We start from the raw sequence: 15,940 nt of genomic DNA on the forward strand, positions 1-15,940 counted from the left end.
CTGGATCACAGTAAACTGTAGGATTACACTTCAGCATGTGATTCATTCACACTGCATGTTAATGAACATGCTGCTGAGGTCTGATGATGACATCAGAGTTGAGCTGCTTCACACATGCAGAACAAACCACTGAGTTCATCCATGATCACTGACAGTCTGTGTTACGTCTGTTTACAGGACGCAGACGTGGAGCCAACGACAACCAAGGTAACATCTTTATTTTTCTCTTATGAAGTTTGATGCTCAGAGACTCGAGTCAGTCTGAGCCGATCCTTTAACACCTTTAACAGATTAGTATTTGTTCAGTGTAGCACAGAGGAGCTGAACAGGCAAACAGAGTGGAGGAGACAGAAACTTGAAGCATGAGGAGAAAGGTTAGAGCAGCCAGGCTCACGGTTACCTGTGTTCAGTATAAAGATTCTAATATCTGGATGAGCCTGACAGGTGAAACATGGCTGCTGTCAGGTGTGTGCAGAGGACAGAGGTTCCTCTCTGTGACTGCGCTGCTCAGTTTCTCTTTATGAAACAAACAGAAGAAAAACTCAGACGTACTTTTGACTTTCAGTTTCTCTGTGGAGTCACTGCTCTTTAACTTTTGTGTGAAAATGACTTTTTATAAGAACACAGAAAGAAATCGAACATGAAGCGCTGACTGAATAAAAACGTGTCATTTTGTCTTTCTATAATTTGTATTTATCAGCTGGAATAAAGACTATTTATGCTCCTGTGTCAGGTAAGCACTTTATTTCTCTGCTCTGGATTTTGTTATTTAAAGTGTTTATGTGGTAATAATGTTTATACAGCAGCAGCTGAAAACCTTAAAGCTGATTTTAACCTGCAGTTTATAAATAAAAGAAACAACAGAACTAACCTGTGTGTGTGTGTGTGTGTGTGTGTAGTTGGCAATGGCGTTGCAAGCACACCTGTGACAGGTGTAGGTGTACCTCTGAATGGTAGGTGCCTCTCCCACCCTACAAAGATTTATACAAAATAGTTTGTTGAAGTTAATATTAATACTTTCTGTGTGTGTGTGTGTGTGTGTGTGTGTGTGTGTGTGTGTGTAGGTGGTCCTGTGCCTGCAGCTTCCAGCAGTGGTACGTGTTTCCTTCTCCTTCCTCGGACACACATAACAGTTTATTTTAAGACCCAGTAGATTGTAGAAGATGGGTCTTAATATCCTGTGTGTGTTTTATGTGTAACAGTGCCTCTGTTATATCAGGGCAGTCGTTCTCCATCTGTGGGGCACAGAGTGGGATGTAGAGGACCAGTGAAACAAATTTCTATGAGAGTCATTGTTGCATTAAAATGAAACTTTGATAACTTTTTATTGATAATGGTGAATAAAAATTGTGGGACGTGGATGTTTTTTACTTTCTGAATTGGAACAAAAAATGTTTTTAGGAACGTCGACTCCTTTCCTGCAGTCTTTCCTCCACGTTCCTTTGATGTGAGGTGTTCAAGAACACTGGGGAATTCCCACGTTTATCTTTAAATTATGACTGCAAATATAACCCGGTCTATACTCTCCCACTCTTAACCACATGACAGCACCACTTATCACCTTAGCCTGTGGGAAACTGCAGTAAACAGAGAAAGGAACGACCGTCACATCAGAACCATCACCAGCATCACATCAGTGTGTTGCTAAAGTTTGCTGTTTTGCTTCATGTAGCTCACGATGTATGTTGTCTTTACAGGAAGTGTAGCAGGTAATGTAGAAAAGGCTGATGCTAAAGATGGGAAGGATGAGGAAATCGAACCTCTCAAAGGCAGTGACAGTAAGTCTCCCTCAGCTAACATGCTGCTCTGTGTTGTATAATATGAGTCACATTATTCTGTACTGTGGTATTGACTGATACATTTCAAGCTCATGTTGCAGCTGATTACTTTTTTCCTCCTTCACAGAGTCCCTTGACAAATTGTCTAACTCCAGCAACGCTGACTCTGGTGTCTCTTGTAAGTATCTCTGATGCACTTCACAGATTTACAGTTTAACACAGGAGAAATGGAAACTGGTCTGTATTTGCTTTACTAGTCCCTACGGACCCCAAAGCACTTTACACATCCACTCACACACACATTCACACACTGGTGATGGCAGCTACATTGTAGCCACAGCTAGATTTTATTGTATCGCAAACTTTGTTCACACTCAGCTGCCGTCAGTATAAAGCTCAGGTGACGACGATGTTCCCCTTTCAGTTTCTCTCGTTATGTTCCCTTTCAAACTTTAGAGACTTTATTTGAAAGAAGACACTAGTGTGAGTGTAAATAAGAGCCGTGAGCTGTAAAGACCGATTAACCCTTTAAAACCGGTCAGAGCAGCACGCTCTGTTTTTTGTAACTATTTTTAAATCCCGGTAGCTCTGCAACCACGTGAGCTAGCGCAATAATGTTTTTTGCATATGAAACCGGAGGAGTTGTACTTACATCTTATGCCATCAGCTTGTCCTCGGTCACAGTTTCCTTCCACATATAACTTTGCAAAAACTGCATAAAAAGCACTTGCAGCAACAAAAACATAATATTCCAGAAACACGCTTTACCGATCCGATCAGCTGTTTGTAACACTTCCTATGTTGGAATAGACGTCAGCGCGAACTTTTGCATGTCCGCCATGACCTGCCCGAGACCGGAAGTGACGCCATTTTTGCGGAAATGTAGTTTTTTTTTTACCATCAGGGCCTCATGAGCCTATACTGGTGTTTTTAAAAGTTATCTTTGACTTTATGACTTTCTGTGTGGTTTCTGGGATGCTTAGGACTCATATTGCACTGCTGGAAATAGATTATTTTGATGCAGATGCTGCTTTTTTGCAAATTTGCATTATAATATTTATTTTCGTTTTTCCTGCAGTGTATAAAAATTGGTGTATTTCAAAAATGAACCTATGAAGACTCAAAATAAATTTCCTGTGGTGGGAAACTATTTTGTGCAACTTTTTTGTATTTACAGTTTTGAGGGATAAGCCTCTTAAATTTCTCTAACTAGAAATATATGTTAAAAAACAAAAACGATTTTCAATTTTTTTGTAGTTTATTGCACTTTTTTGCAATTTATGTAGTTACTATGCACTTAATGCAGACATATTATTAAAATCTGGGCTGTAATGGTTGTATTGATGTATAGCAACTTGAAAGCCTCCCAAAAATGGCTCCACAGCATGTAAACATATAATATAAGCTCTGGCGGACTTGGTACTATGGTCGGTCTTAAAGGGTTAAAGTGAAATGAGATGAGGTCAAATGAATGTGATGACTTTTTAATTTATTTATTTTTTGGACTTTTACATTTTCTAATAAATATCAGTAGGTTTCTATTGTTGAAGTCTTTGTTATATTTAACTGATTTAAAGTTAAAAAAGTTCAGTGTGATTACACATAAGAGTTTAAGTTGGTGCATCCCTCACTGAGAACCTGCTGTTACTCTACATGTAAAATAATACTGTTGCTCCTCTCTGCAGCTGATTCTGACAAACAAGGTCAGGCCCAGGAGTCGTCCTGAATCTTCAGCTACATCAAGTTTCACGGCTCGCATTAACTAGATTATTGGCATACAGGCTACAATAATTAAAAATAATAATGATAAATAAAAATAGTTTATTTTGCACTTTACAGATTAAAAATCTGAGGTATAATGTGGTTCTTTAGCTTTCCATGAAATGGGTTTTAAAAGTGTTCATGCTTCCTCAATCTGAACCTTCATGACAGCAAAATTTATGAGTCAGTTTTGATAAGTTTAAAACTTTTAGAGTAAATCATAAATCTGAAAACATGTGTGTAAAGATATTTGAAACATTGTCACTGGTTTATGCACCTGTGAGAATAGTTTCATACCGATTGGACACAAAGCAGACGCTAAAGTCTGCATCTGATAAAGTGGGCGGAGCTCAGCAGTCACACCTGCTGCCTCTGCAGGAAACATCTCCAGGCAGGTGGAAGAAAATGTTTTAGTGTGACGTCTGTTAATGCATATAATGTTTTTATGTAGGAGAAATATAATTAAAATCATAATATTTGGAAGTGAATACATAAAATAAAATGGTTGGATACTAAACAAAGCATAAATGTAATGTGAAGGTTGGTGCTTTAACCCTTTCACTGTAAGTTGGCTTAATGAATCAGACCTTTACAAACAGCCAGACCTCAGGTGCTCATGAGAATTAAATGATTTTAGATACTCTGGTGTGATCATTGTAATGGGGGCGTGGCATAAACTGATTATCTCCTTTTTTATTATGGCTTTTATGAGTTTTTGGCCAAATTGAGTGAACTTCTAGATGATTACAAAAACTACAGTCTGTCTGTGTAAATACATTTATTGTTTTATTGTGCCTTAAATATTCATTTGCAGTGAAACTTTGTTTGAAAATAGAGAAACTTTTTCTGTGGGAAATTTAGGGCAGAAATCTGGAAAATGTTGTGTTTCAGTATTTTCTTGCATTTACATGTAAGCTCTTAATTTGAAAAGTTCTGTTTCCAAGGTAATTTCTACTTTTATTCAGCACGAGCTAGGATTACTTTATTGATCGGATAAGATGCTTTAATTATATTCTAGATTTTAAGTTTGAACTTTACGGTAAAAGGTTCAGTCCACATGATGAAGCTGTCTGTGGATGAATCAGTGAAATATTTGCTGTAAGACTCAAATTCTTCTTGTAATCCTGAAATGTCTTCCATTGTGTGGGCGTTTACTGATAATAATGATGGATTGTAAAGCATCGTATATTTGAAGATTGTGTAGAAAAATTCTTTCAGGACAAAAGCTGATGTTGGAGTTTGTGTTCTTTCTTTTAAAAAAGTTATTCTGTTTACTCTTTTTCCCCATTTAAAAATAAAAATTTCATTTGTTTGTTTCTATTTTTTCTGTAATAAAAAATATAAGAATAAGAAAGTGTAAGACTTTTAATTCATTTGAAAGCCTGATGCTTAGCCTCGTCCACCCCAGCTGTGAAACTCAGAAACCAGTCTTGTTATCATCTATCGTCCACCTGGGCCTTACACAGAGTTTCTGTCTGATTTCTCAGACTTTATATCTAATTTAGTTCTGAGCTCAGATAAAATAATTATTGTGGGTGATTTTAACATCCATGTAGATGCTAAAAATGACAGCCTCAACATGGCATTTAATCTGTTATTAGAGTCAGTTGGCTTCTCTCAAAATGTAAAAGAACCCACCCACCACTTTAATCACACTCTAGATCTTGTTTTAACATATGGCATAGAAACTGAACATTTAACAGTGTTTCCCGAAAACCGTCTCCTGTCTGATCATTTCCTGATAACATTTACATTTACAATCATTGATTACACAGCAGTGGAGAGTAGGGATGGGTATCGTTTAGGTTTTATCCGATACCGGTGCCAAACCGGTACTTTTGAAACGGTGCTTAAACGGTGCTTAAAGAATGGAGAACACACACTTTGTCCAAAAACCTCTCATGTTTAGCTTTTTTTTGTAAAAAGATAACAATGTTAGCCTTTTCTGCAGCTATAGGGCATATATGGTTTCACTCTTGGCTGGAAGCAGCTTAAACAATGGAAAAAACACAAACTTTGTCCAAAAACCTCTCATGTTTAACTGTTTTCCACTTTTTCTTTGGTCATTTTAGCCTTTTTGGCCAGAAGGGTGAAGGGAGTATCTGCCATCAAACAAGAAGACAGCCGCATGTAACTACGACGGTGTTTGCTAGTTCACCTTACATGCATTAATGTAATAACGTGCTCTAAAAGAACGTACGTACCTGGGCCCGCCTACTATCCTCGGAAACGTAAAATGATTGGCTAGAATCTGAAGCGTTTGACATCTCAGGAAAATAAAGCACCGAAATTTGCGCTGCTTTTCGGTCTGGTTACTACCGTTTATTACCGGTACCCATCCCTAGTGGAGAGCAGACTTTATCACAGTAGATGTCTTTGTGAAAGTGCTGTAATTAAGTTTAAGAATATAATCCACCCACTGTTATCATCTTCAATGCTCATAGAGCAGAGCAGCTATCTGAACGCTACTCCAACAGAGGTCGATTATCTTGTTAATAACTTTGACTCTTCACTACGTACGACTCTGGATACTGTAGCTGTGGTGAAAAATAGAGCCTTGAAAGAGAAGAACTTGACTCTGTGAACCTTTTGTGTCTGTCTCTGTGACCATGTGTCGTCCTCTGCTATTCTCTTGTGGGGTGTCCCACAGGGCTCAGTTCTAGGCCCCCTAAAAAATTTTTTTTAAATCAACAGACTTTAACCGTGTCCACTGTGAGGGTTGTTGTTTCTGGACTTTTCCTTTCTGTCATGCTGAAATGAACTTTGACCTTCAGTGTGTTAACGCTGTGCAGGCAGCTCGCTGCAAACTAAGCAGGAAGGTAAAGTTGTGTTTTGATGTAAGTGAAGAAGAAGAAGGAAAGCTGTTTTAAACGGATTCATCTTCACTTATTCACACGTTGTAAGTTTGACAAACTGAATTTGTGCTGGTTTCAGTCTCTTGGTTCCTGATTTGTAGCTAAAAGTAAGAAGCAGCTACTTTCAGCTGTTTGAGAGAAACTGAAGAAGACGTTTACTGAAGTTTTAGGACCAACAGACTGATGAATAAACCAAGTAAACCAAAGTAAAGACAAGCTGCACTTTGACTTTTATTAGAACAATTTGCTGGAACTACAGAGTAATGAAGTACTTCAAGGTTTTGTGTGGATGACTTCCAACCTTACTGTACAGCACAGAGCACAGAGGGACAATATATGTAATCAATATATGATGCAGAATGAACAAGTAAAAACTGTAAGCTGAGTCTGAGGCTCATGCAGGACATTTCATAGTGAGGTGTCTTTGGTTGGATTATTCAAACATTTACATCAAAGCACCAAACTCATTTCTCACAGATGAAGGTCCAGTACACATGATAATTTGTGTATCCAGGTGACTGTATCCATCTCCCATCATCGTCACAGCAGAATCCATAGTAACCATATTCGGGATTCCCATATCCTTCTTCCCAGAACCTGTCAGAGAGATCAAATCTGATATGAAACTGGACTAAACTCATAACTATTGTCACATTCATATAAATATGAGTCTCTTTTGGAATATTTCCAATATTTCCTGTATTTCTTTCCCAGGTTTCTCGCCCACTTTCCCTCCTTTAGACTTTTCTCTGAGAATCATCATGCACACTAAAACAGCTTTCAAGCTTTGATGAATATGAAATCTTCCTGCTGTAAAAATGGAGAATAAAAAGAAGTCAGAGCTGACTTTCTGCTGTTTGAAACTGTTTTGTCAGCTGTTTACAGACATCACTTTGAAATGTGTGTCTATCAGGTCATATTTACTGAAGCTTCTTCCTTCATATGTTCTGAAGTTTTACAAACACCAAAGAAGAAGAGACAGGAATTCTCTGAAACAGTTTTTGTTCTGTGAGAAAAGAAACATTACAGCACAAAAAACATGAAGACAAATTGAACAAAGTGAAATGTGTCGGTCGCTGCTTTGAACATGTTTCAATCCTGATTTCTTCAAACTGACTTGTTGTAACTGAACGTCATCACAGACTGCAGATGAAGAGAGTTCAAGCACAGCTGTTCATTCAAAGGAGGATTTCTGCTTTTCTTTACATTCAGTTTGTGGGGCTGTTGGAAAATAGCTCAACTCATGTATTGCTGATCTATCTTCCAAAACATCAATGTTTCACTTCTAAATAATAACTCTGGAATAGAAACAAACTAATATCTCACGTTTCTGTCAGCGGTGCTCCGTCCACCCATTCCCATTTATATCCTCCTGATGTGTGTTTGGTTCTCAGACCAATCCAAGAGAATCCTCCGAATTTCCTGACAAATTCCTGTTTGAGAAGAGACACAAATATTGTCTCCAGTCATAATTCAGCACTTCTGTTGTAGTGACATCATCTTGTGAATATGTCTGAAGGAAGAATAAATGTGATGAAACTTTTCTTCCATTGTTCAGAAATCAGAGAGAAATCCATCAGAGTGGAAACAGGAAGCAGGTCACAGACTGACAGCAGGTCAAAAACACAAGTAACAGATGACTGTCAGCTCCATCAAAGATCACACAGACATGAACAAACACACCCACCTGTTCCTCTTTGCTGTTTATCGTCACCAGATCAGCTCCTTTATCCTGACAGTCTCTCCTGCTGTCAAACCAAGTTTTAATCTCACTGGATTTAAAGTAGCAGCTGCATCCAAAACTCGTCCATCCTTCAGGACACTTCCCTTAAAGTCAAACACATGTTTTAAAGTCAGACTTTGTGTCATGTTGTATCACATTAATCTTTGGTCCCTGTCATTTTCCCTGTAAATACTTCATTTAAACTCAGGTTTTCTCTCTTATTCATAATTAACTGAAACTTACATTTATACAGAGAAACTGTTACACAGCATCAAACATTTAGGATTCAAAACAAAGACACAATCAGGTTATCACTGTGTAACACTGATGTTTTCTATTAGTTATTCAAACTTTATTACCTTCTATCTTCTCCTTCAGCTTCTTCACTTCTTCCTGTAGGTGACTGTGTTTTTTACTCAGTTCATCATAACGGCTCTGTAACTGAGTCAGGTTGGTTTTTGTGTCTTTAGAGAAAAACAGATTCAAATTAAGTTAAAATGTTCTACAAATATATCTGTGATATACGAACTTGGTGTTTGCTTACCTTGAAGTTCATCCTGGAGCTCAGTGTGGCTGTTCTTCATTTTGTTGAATTCACTCTTGTTCAAAGCATCTGAAATATTTCAGTGAAATCAAAATAAAATAAAATAAAATGAGTGAAACATTGAACAGAAATAATCTTCTTCCTCTGCTTTGTCAAATATCAATAAGAGTCAGAAACTTGCAGCCATTGTTCTTTAACATGTCCTGTGGGTGGAGGTGTTAGAACTACAGGAAATCTGATGAGCTAAATACGTATCAACTGTGAACAAAAACCACTGACAAGATTCAGAATAATTGTGCTTCAGTGTGGAGGAAGAAGGTGAAGAATCAAACAGCATTTCTACACCTGTAGTCAGAGATGTTATCTATATGCTTTGAAAGAACAGACAACACTGGGAATCAACACTTCCTCATATCACAGGTGTTTCCATGTGATCAGGTACTTCCTGTGGAAGTGCAGCTCTCACTGTGTGTTTCCTGTTTCACTTCGAAGGAGTTTGTAGGGCTGAGCTGCCTTTGACTGTGAACAGTTTCTCCTGTTTATGTTAGTTTGGGAGGTCAGCTGCTGTAATTTGGTTTGTTTCTTTTTTTATCTTAACACAAGAAGCTGATTCAAAATGTAAAATCAGTTACCTTTCAAATCCGTCTCCAACTCTGACAGTTTTTAATAGTTTCTTACCTTCCATCTCGTCCTTCAGCTGCTCTTTTTCCAAACTCACCAAAATATCTGGTTAGAAATGCAACAAAACCGAAGATTTAAAATTTAAAATGATTTAAATAAAGTTTTTCATTTTCCTATGAGATGAATGGAGCTAACATTAGCTTGTTAGCTAGCTGCTTAATACACCAAGTGAACTAACTAGTCGCACAATGACAGACGGCCACTGTCTAACATAGTGTGACTGCACCTGCATCAGTCTGCAGCAGATGCTGCTGCCTGTCTGCTTTGTTGATATAATCACAGAATCACCGTGTTGAGTGAAGAGTTTGAAGGAACAACAAGAACATTCACTCCACCTCCACAACACACACAAGATATGAGCCAGGAATCATGCACACAGACACACACCTGCTAATCAGTGCTAAGTAACAGACTCATGAAATACTAGAAGCTCAGTCAGCAAAACCAACGTGTTGGTCAGGCTGTACCACACAGCAGCTCATATTATTGATCAGAGAATTCCATTTAAAATGCCACCGTGCAGTTTTTATGAAGAGGAAACTATCCTTAGAGACCAAAACTCATCTGGTCCTGAATGGAAACATGTTTTTAAGGCAGCAAAGGTGCTCATTTTAACATGGGAGTCTGTGGGGACTGACTCGCTTTCAGCATCAGCCTCCAGTGGTCATTAAAGGAACTGCAGTTTTTGCTGCTTCTGTGTTGGCTTCATGTACTTCCTGTATTTGCTGTGGCAGAAGGACACGTTCTGGTTGTGAAGCTGCATGTTTGTTGGCTGCTGGGATTCAGTATCAGTCATAGATTCATTTGCAGGAGACGTTCAGAGGTTGTATCTTATCTTACAGCATATGGACAGGATGATGATCCCAGCTAACATCAGGAGGCACAGCACTCTTAGACCCAGTGTAGCACATCTGAAAGAGCCCTTCAGGACTGAAGGAGGATTCTGAGTCTGTGGTCCTGTTAGAAAGCAGTGTGGATGTTGGTTTGTGCTTATTTCCTGTCAGTCTGTGGTCAACAGAAATGTGGTTGTGGTTGTATCAGCTTAACGTCATAAAAGGGTTTGCATAAAAATTTCTTAACTGCATTTATTGTTTCTCTTAACTACAGATAAAACTCTGTGTTGTACAATATGTGTACTTTGTTGAGTTTTTGAGAAAATATCAAACTGAGTTTGCATAAAGCAGAAAATGTATAAACTCTTCTTTTTCTAAAGACGTTGAACGTTCACACATAAAAGCACAAACACAGTCACACCTCAGTGTCACAGTTGGTTCGACCCAGGAAGTGTTATTTTCTCAGTTACAGTTTGTTTTCTTGCTGTTGCCTTATAGAGAAACAAACTGTTGAACTGTTGAGGTTCATCCAGTCGATGTGGAAAGTTTGAACCACGTCTCAGTCACTCTTTAAATGAACAACAATTTATATTTCACTTCTTCCCTTTTTATGTCATTCACTAACTTTTCCTTTCATTTCTACATTTTGCGCAGAAAAACTGATGCATTTCATTCATACTTTGTTGCTGGGCCATCCTGGTTAACACACCTCTGCAACATTACATGAGAGTCGGGTACTCGGCCTCTGGATTTGTAAATCTGGGCTGGTGGGTTCAAACTTCAGGAGATCACACTCCTCAGCCTCCCTAAGAAGGTTTATGTCAGAATATTGAAGGAGACAGTCCATCCAATTGTGAAATCTCAAATTCAGAGCAACAATGTGGTTTCCATGCAACACTGGACTCTTCATGCTCTCAAGGATGTGTAGGACTTTACCCATATAGTCTGCAAGTGTTTTGTGGAGAGAAGACACTTAACCACGTCCTTGGCTGGGCCTGTGTGGGGTGATTAAGGAGTCTGATGTATCAGTCCCACCATTGCTGTCGGCTATCTGCTGCCTGTACAACCAGGATCAGACCTCGGTTCACATCACTGGCAAATAAATAGATAAATCAGATTTGCCAAATAGACAGAATTTCTGGGCAGGGCCGAAGGAGCTGGAGCTCCTCCACACTGAAAGCTCCTGACTAGGATTACACCTGTGTGCTACTTAGATGAGGTGTTTGAGGTTTGTCCAACTGGAGGACACACGTTGTCTTAATCATTCAATTCAGTTTTACTTCTCCAAATCACAGCAACAGCCTCAAGGTGCTTTATGTTGTGAGGTAGACCCTACAATAATATTACAGTAACAAGTTTGCTGTTTGTGTATTTTCCAGTGAAGTAGCAGAAACACTGCAGTGTGGGAACAGGAAATAAACACAATCAGGTCTGCAGCATCAAATCATTTCACTTCAAATGTTTAAAATCAAACATCTAACATATTGGAATCAAATTGCTCACAGCGTGTCATGATTCCCACCACAATCAGCAGATACAGCACTCCCAGGTTCACTTCAAAAGCTCTGAACCAGCTTCTTCTCACAGCTGGAAGCTTCTTCTCGGTGTGAACATCTACAAAGATAAAACAAAAAGTCATTTTATGAAGCACTAATGAGAGACTTTGGAGCTTTTTATTAATCCTCACTGTAGGAATGATCCCAGGAGAAATGAAGTAAATCAGATTTACCAAACAAATTAGTCGAGTTTGTTAAAAAGTTACAGGAACTCAAACAAGGACAAAGTAATATTAGTCCATTCCAGCTGTTGTGATCGCTCGATGCATTTCTGGCCACTTCTTTGTCGCAGCTTTTGAATAGATCAGTGAGAGAAAAACAATCCTCCTCTCAATATAAGGACTACATGACCAAAACTATCCTGATGGACGTGAGGGAACGTAGAATGAATGAATGAATGAATGAATGAATGAATGCTTTATTGGCCATATGCAGGTTGCCCCGCAGAGGAATAGGACCCCCCCCCCCCCCCCCTCCCCCCCCCCCGACTTACACACACAACAAAGACATCACATGGGAATACAGTCGGAGATCGGCAGCGTTACAGAGAAAACACTGAAAAAGTACACAACAATGGGAAAAGTACAAGCTTATAATATGCTTATCAGTGTATATGTATGTGTGCGTGTCCATAGTTCAGCTGAGACAGTGTCCTTCGCCCTATCAGGCTAAGTAAACAGTCCTCCAGCCAATCCAGGTGGCCTTGCATGGGATGGGAAGAATAGTCATCACACAGTCGTTATCAGGGAGTGTTTGTTCGGCTCCAGCCTTGGGCCCGCAGTTGGCGCCGTGGTGGTGTCCGCATGTTGAAGTTGAAGTTGTTGATTTTTCTTTTATGCGAGCAGCTCAGGAGAATTTCAAGCTGTTCATTAACACTCTGACGCTGGTCTCTCCATCTCCCGTTGGAGAGCCGCGAGCCTCCCCATGATGGTATCAAACTTCTGTTCCGTGGTGTTATCATTCTTTTGATTCTGAGACCTCACAACTGCAGTGAGCCGTTCCACGATGTGATCCAACTTTCGCTCAAGGTTGTCATTTTGAGCAGGCCTCTCTCTGATGTATCCCACCATACGCTCAATGGTGTTGTATTGAGTCTTCACGGCAGCTGTAAGCTTCTCCAAGGTGTTAACCATGCTGCGTTCGTTATGAGAGGTCGCGCCTCGTCCCATCGCTTCGATTCCAGCGGGCAGCTTTGGGGGGGTTTGAACAGCCGGTTCCGCTCTCTTATTTCTCCGATAAGCCAGGGCCATGCCAGCTCCGATCAGCAAGAACCCTGTTATCATGGTTCCGAATAGGTAGATATCTTCAGCATCCTCGATCGACAGTCCTGCCAGGCACATGACCCTCCAGTTCTGCCACCCGTCCATCGTGTATCCGGCAGGGAAAGTCCCTCCAGGACACTCGGGCTCACCCGAGCCCAGACTTCTCATTGAGAAAAGGGTGTCAATAGCATTCAAAGACCAGTTGATCAAATACATAATTCTCTTTAGGTTTTAGAGAACGACAGTGAGAGACTGTTCGAGGGAAAGTAATATACACGAGACAAGACAAGGACACAAGTGGCTAAGCAGGGAAGATAAGGGGAAGGAGGAGAGGAGAAAAAGTGCGACCGCCTTCGCCGAGAGCCAAGAGAAGAAGTGTAGAAACCTGAGGGACAAATATGGAGGACAGTCCCAGAACATTAGTTTCTATGATGATCATCTGCACTCGGGTCAGAGCTGTGAGGAAAGTGTAATGCTGAGGAACAACCATGAACTGTGGAAACTTTAAAGCTGATTTATAACAAACAGAGTGGTGCTGGGTGTGTGTTACTCTGTGTTTGTGCTTCAGTTACACTCAGCTCTCTGCTAGCTGTTTCCATCAGTTTGCTTCTCTCCTCTCTACACTCACTCATACTGCATTTTGATGCAGCTGAATTCACAATGAATCTGCATCTTTCTGTTCCTGTTGTCAGACCACAGAACAACTATGACCTACTGATTTAAACGTGCTGCATTAACTACAGGGGGAAGCTGCTAACACACTGGAGCTGCATACCAAGCTGCTGCTCTGCACCTCTGAAAGACGCATTTTTGTAAGCACAACATTGTCGGACAAACTCGACATTCACATATGTTTAAAACAATGACTGTGTGGACAATCTGACTGTATTTACAGTCATGTTATCACTTGGAGAGGAAGCAGAAAGAGCTGTGCTGCTCCTATTGGCTGCTTCTCTCTGTCACTCACAGACCTCTTCCTGAAAGCAGAGCAGCAGCTGAACCAGTTTGACTTGAAGCCACAGACACTGAAACAGTCAGACGGTTAGAAACGGAGCTCCTAACTGGGAGTAAACAGGCCCAGTGCAACAAATGATCTGTGTGCCAGTTTGGACTGAAACTGGAAACATATTCTGGGGACATGTGACACGAACACTAACATGTCTTAAAGTGGTCGGTGTTAAGAGAAATATCTTTAATGTGTATCTGCTCATTATATTGTTTTATGTACTTTAATAAAGGCTTGTAGAGCAAGGCCACTTTTAACTCACAAACTAAGTGAAAAACAGGAAGTTTTAGTGCACAGCCATATTAATATTTAAGACACTGAAATGAGGAACTTGCCATATAAGCAATGTTTGAGACTGTGTGATGTGTAAAGTACCAAAATAAAACCTATATGAAGCACAGTTTATGATTCTAATGTTAGAGATCTTGCAACTGGCGTTTGAGCTGTGCAGAGGTCTCTCTCTTCCGGAAGATGATTGAATAAAAGAAATATCAATATTTTAACACACAGAGTCGGTTTTCTCTGTTCTATCATGGGGACAAAAGAATCGGGTTTAATATCGGATATCAGAGCTTTAAAAGACACTGAACAACACTTTCATCATCAACATTTTCTTTGGTTTTGTCACTTTGATGATTTCCTACTTACCAGCTTCTTGTAGGCCGACGTCAGGGTGCTGCTCTCCATCATCTAACACCTCCACCTCACTTTGCTCTCTCACTCCTCCATCCTCTTGGGACCCTCTGCTGTATTTCACCCTGAAATCTTCAACACTTTGAATTTCTGTAGACATTTTGAGCTGAAAGATCTTTGAGCAGCTTCACCGTCTGTCTGTGTCTTTAAGTCCGACAGCTTTGAAGAGAAAACAAAGAGGAAGTAAAACAGGACAGGTCACAGTTCTTCTGACACGTCAGGAGGCGTCAAACTGTCAGTTATGTACAAACGAAAACAACATTCAACAAGATCTGAAGTTCAGTTACAAGAATGTAAAACACTGAAAGAAGTTTTGTTTTTAATATTTTCTATCACAGAGATAATAAGCTTTAACTCAGCAGCTGCAGTATGTTTATAATAACACGGCTTTGTTAGACGCTGCCTTCTACAAACTGTAAGTACATAGAAGCAGCAGAGAGAAGAAGTGTTTGTGACACAGGAAATATGTCAGAGTGAACTATTTATTCATCTTTATTTTTACCAGCACAGAAACTAACAGGGCAGCGTGGTGCTGCAGTGGTGAGCACCATCACTTCTCAGAAAGAGAGTTCCTGTTTTGGGTGGAGTCTTTCTGTGTAGAGGCTCATGGTCCTGGTCTGTGAGCCAGCGTTTGTGTTTGACGTCTGATTCTGGTTCATTTCATGTTCTGAGGTGAAGTTTTGGTTATGATTGTTGTGTCTCTGTTTGTGTCCCAGGTCTTAGTTTGTTATCTAGCCTCAGGTTTTCTGTTATCATCCCTCCTCTGTGTCCCCGCCCTCTTCCTGTGTTAGTATCTCTCTGTGAAGTCAGTCTTGTCTCCATGTTGATTGGCCTGTTCCCCAGTCGTGTCTCTGTGTTTCTCTCACTCCCTCTGTTCCCTGTGTTCAGTCAGTCTGTGTCTCAGTGTGTGTTTCTGCTGTTTCCTGTTTTACTCTGACAGTCTCTCATCCTGTGTGCATCTTGTTTAGTTTTGCTTCCTGGTCTCGTTAGTTTGATTACGTTCAGCTTTGTTCCCACCTGTGATCTGTTCCCTTGTGTTTCTTCTCACAGCCTCCTTCATTCCCTCCAGCTGTGTGTTCGTCTGTTTAGTAATTCTTGGTCTAGTTATGGTGTTTTTGTAGTCAGTAATAAATTCTCTTTAAGTTTAGTTTCTGTCTCCGACTCCCACATTTTATCTGCTATCCTGCCTTGCCTCACACAGCGGTACATGACAGGAGATCTCGAGCACTAAAATAAAGCAGCAGACTC

The 15,940-nt window shown here is 40.0% G+C and overlaps 2 protein-coding genes across 10 annotated transcripts in view; one reads left to right on the top strand and one right to left on the bottom strand.

Moving 5' to 3' along the window:
- The window catches only part of LOC146492503 (class I histocompatibility antigen, F10 alpha chain-like), a 168,189-nt gene that overhangs the window by 11,821 nt on the left and 140,428 nt on the right, over positions 1–15,940 (top strand). For 2 of the 8 annotated variants that reach the window (XM_085149216.1, XM_085149210.1), the window contains exons 6-8: positions 178–207; positions 701–733; positions 900–953. The exons of 2 other annotated variants lie outside the window; for them this stretch is intronic. In XM_085149216.1, the coding sequence (XP_085005342.1) occupies positions 178–207; positions 701–733; positions 900–953 (117 nt within the window). Of the gene's footprint in view, positions 1–177; positions 208–700; positions 734–899; positions 954–1,064; positions 1,095–1,697; positions 1,779–1,905; positions 1,957–3,463; positions 8,772–15,940 lie in introns of those variants that run through there. 4 more of the 8 variants (XM_085149212.1, XM_085149217.1, XM_085149211.1 and 1 more) reach the window with 3 other exon arrangements.
- On the bottom strand, positions 6,602–14,881 carry LOC146492504 (uncharacterized). Of its 2 annotated transcripts, XM_085149261.1 has the most exons (7): positions 14,648–14,881; positions 11,679–11,789; positions 9,340–9,387; positions 8,662–8,730; positions 8,082–8,581; positions 7,721–7,827; positions 6,602–6,991 (listed from the first exon to the last, which is right to left on the bottom strand). In XM_085149261.1, exons 1-5 carry the CDS (start codon positions 14,790–14,792, stop codon positions 8,463–8,465), a joined length of 492 nt encoding a protein of 163 aa, XP_085005387.1. In that variant the 5' UTR covers positions 14,793–14,881; the 3' UTR covers positions 6,602–6,991; positions 7,721–7,827; positions 8,082–8,462. The 2 variants fall into 2 exon arrangements, with proteins under 2 accessions (XP_085005387.1, XP_085005388.1); XM_085149262.1 differs by lacking the exon at positions 9,340–9,387.

This window comes from Neolamprologus multifasciatus, chromosome 22 (genome assembly GCF_963576455.1).
Source record: "Neolamprologus multifasciatus chromosome 22, fNeoMul1.2, whole genome shotgun sequence".
Lineage (NCBI taxonomy): Eukaryota > Metazoa > Chordata > Actinopteri > Cichliformes > Cichlidae > Neolamprologus > Neolamprologus multifasciatus.

What these genes read in the sequence shown, in the direction of transcription:
- LOC146492504 (XM_085149261.1), bottom strand. Translation starts at nt 14,792, where the DNA reads ATGTCTACAGAAATTCAAAGTGTTGAAGATTTCAGGGTGAAATACAGC. An exon ending in CGTCGGCCTACAAGAAGCTG is followed by an intron (nt 11,790 to 14,647) that starts GTAAGTAGGAAA and finishes TTATCTTTGTAG; the next exon opens with ATGTTCACACCGAGAAGAAG. An exon ending in GCTGAAGGACGAGATGGAAG is followed by an intron (nt 8,731 to 9,339) that starts GTAAGAAACTAT and finishes GAAATATTTCAG; the next exon opens with ATGCTTTGAACAAGAGTGAA.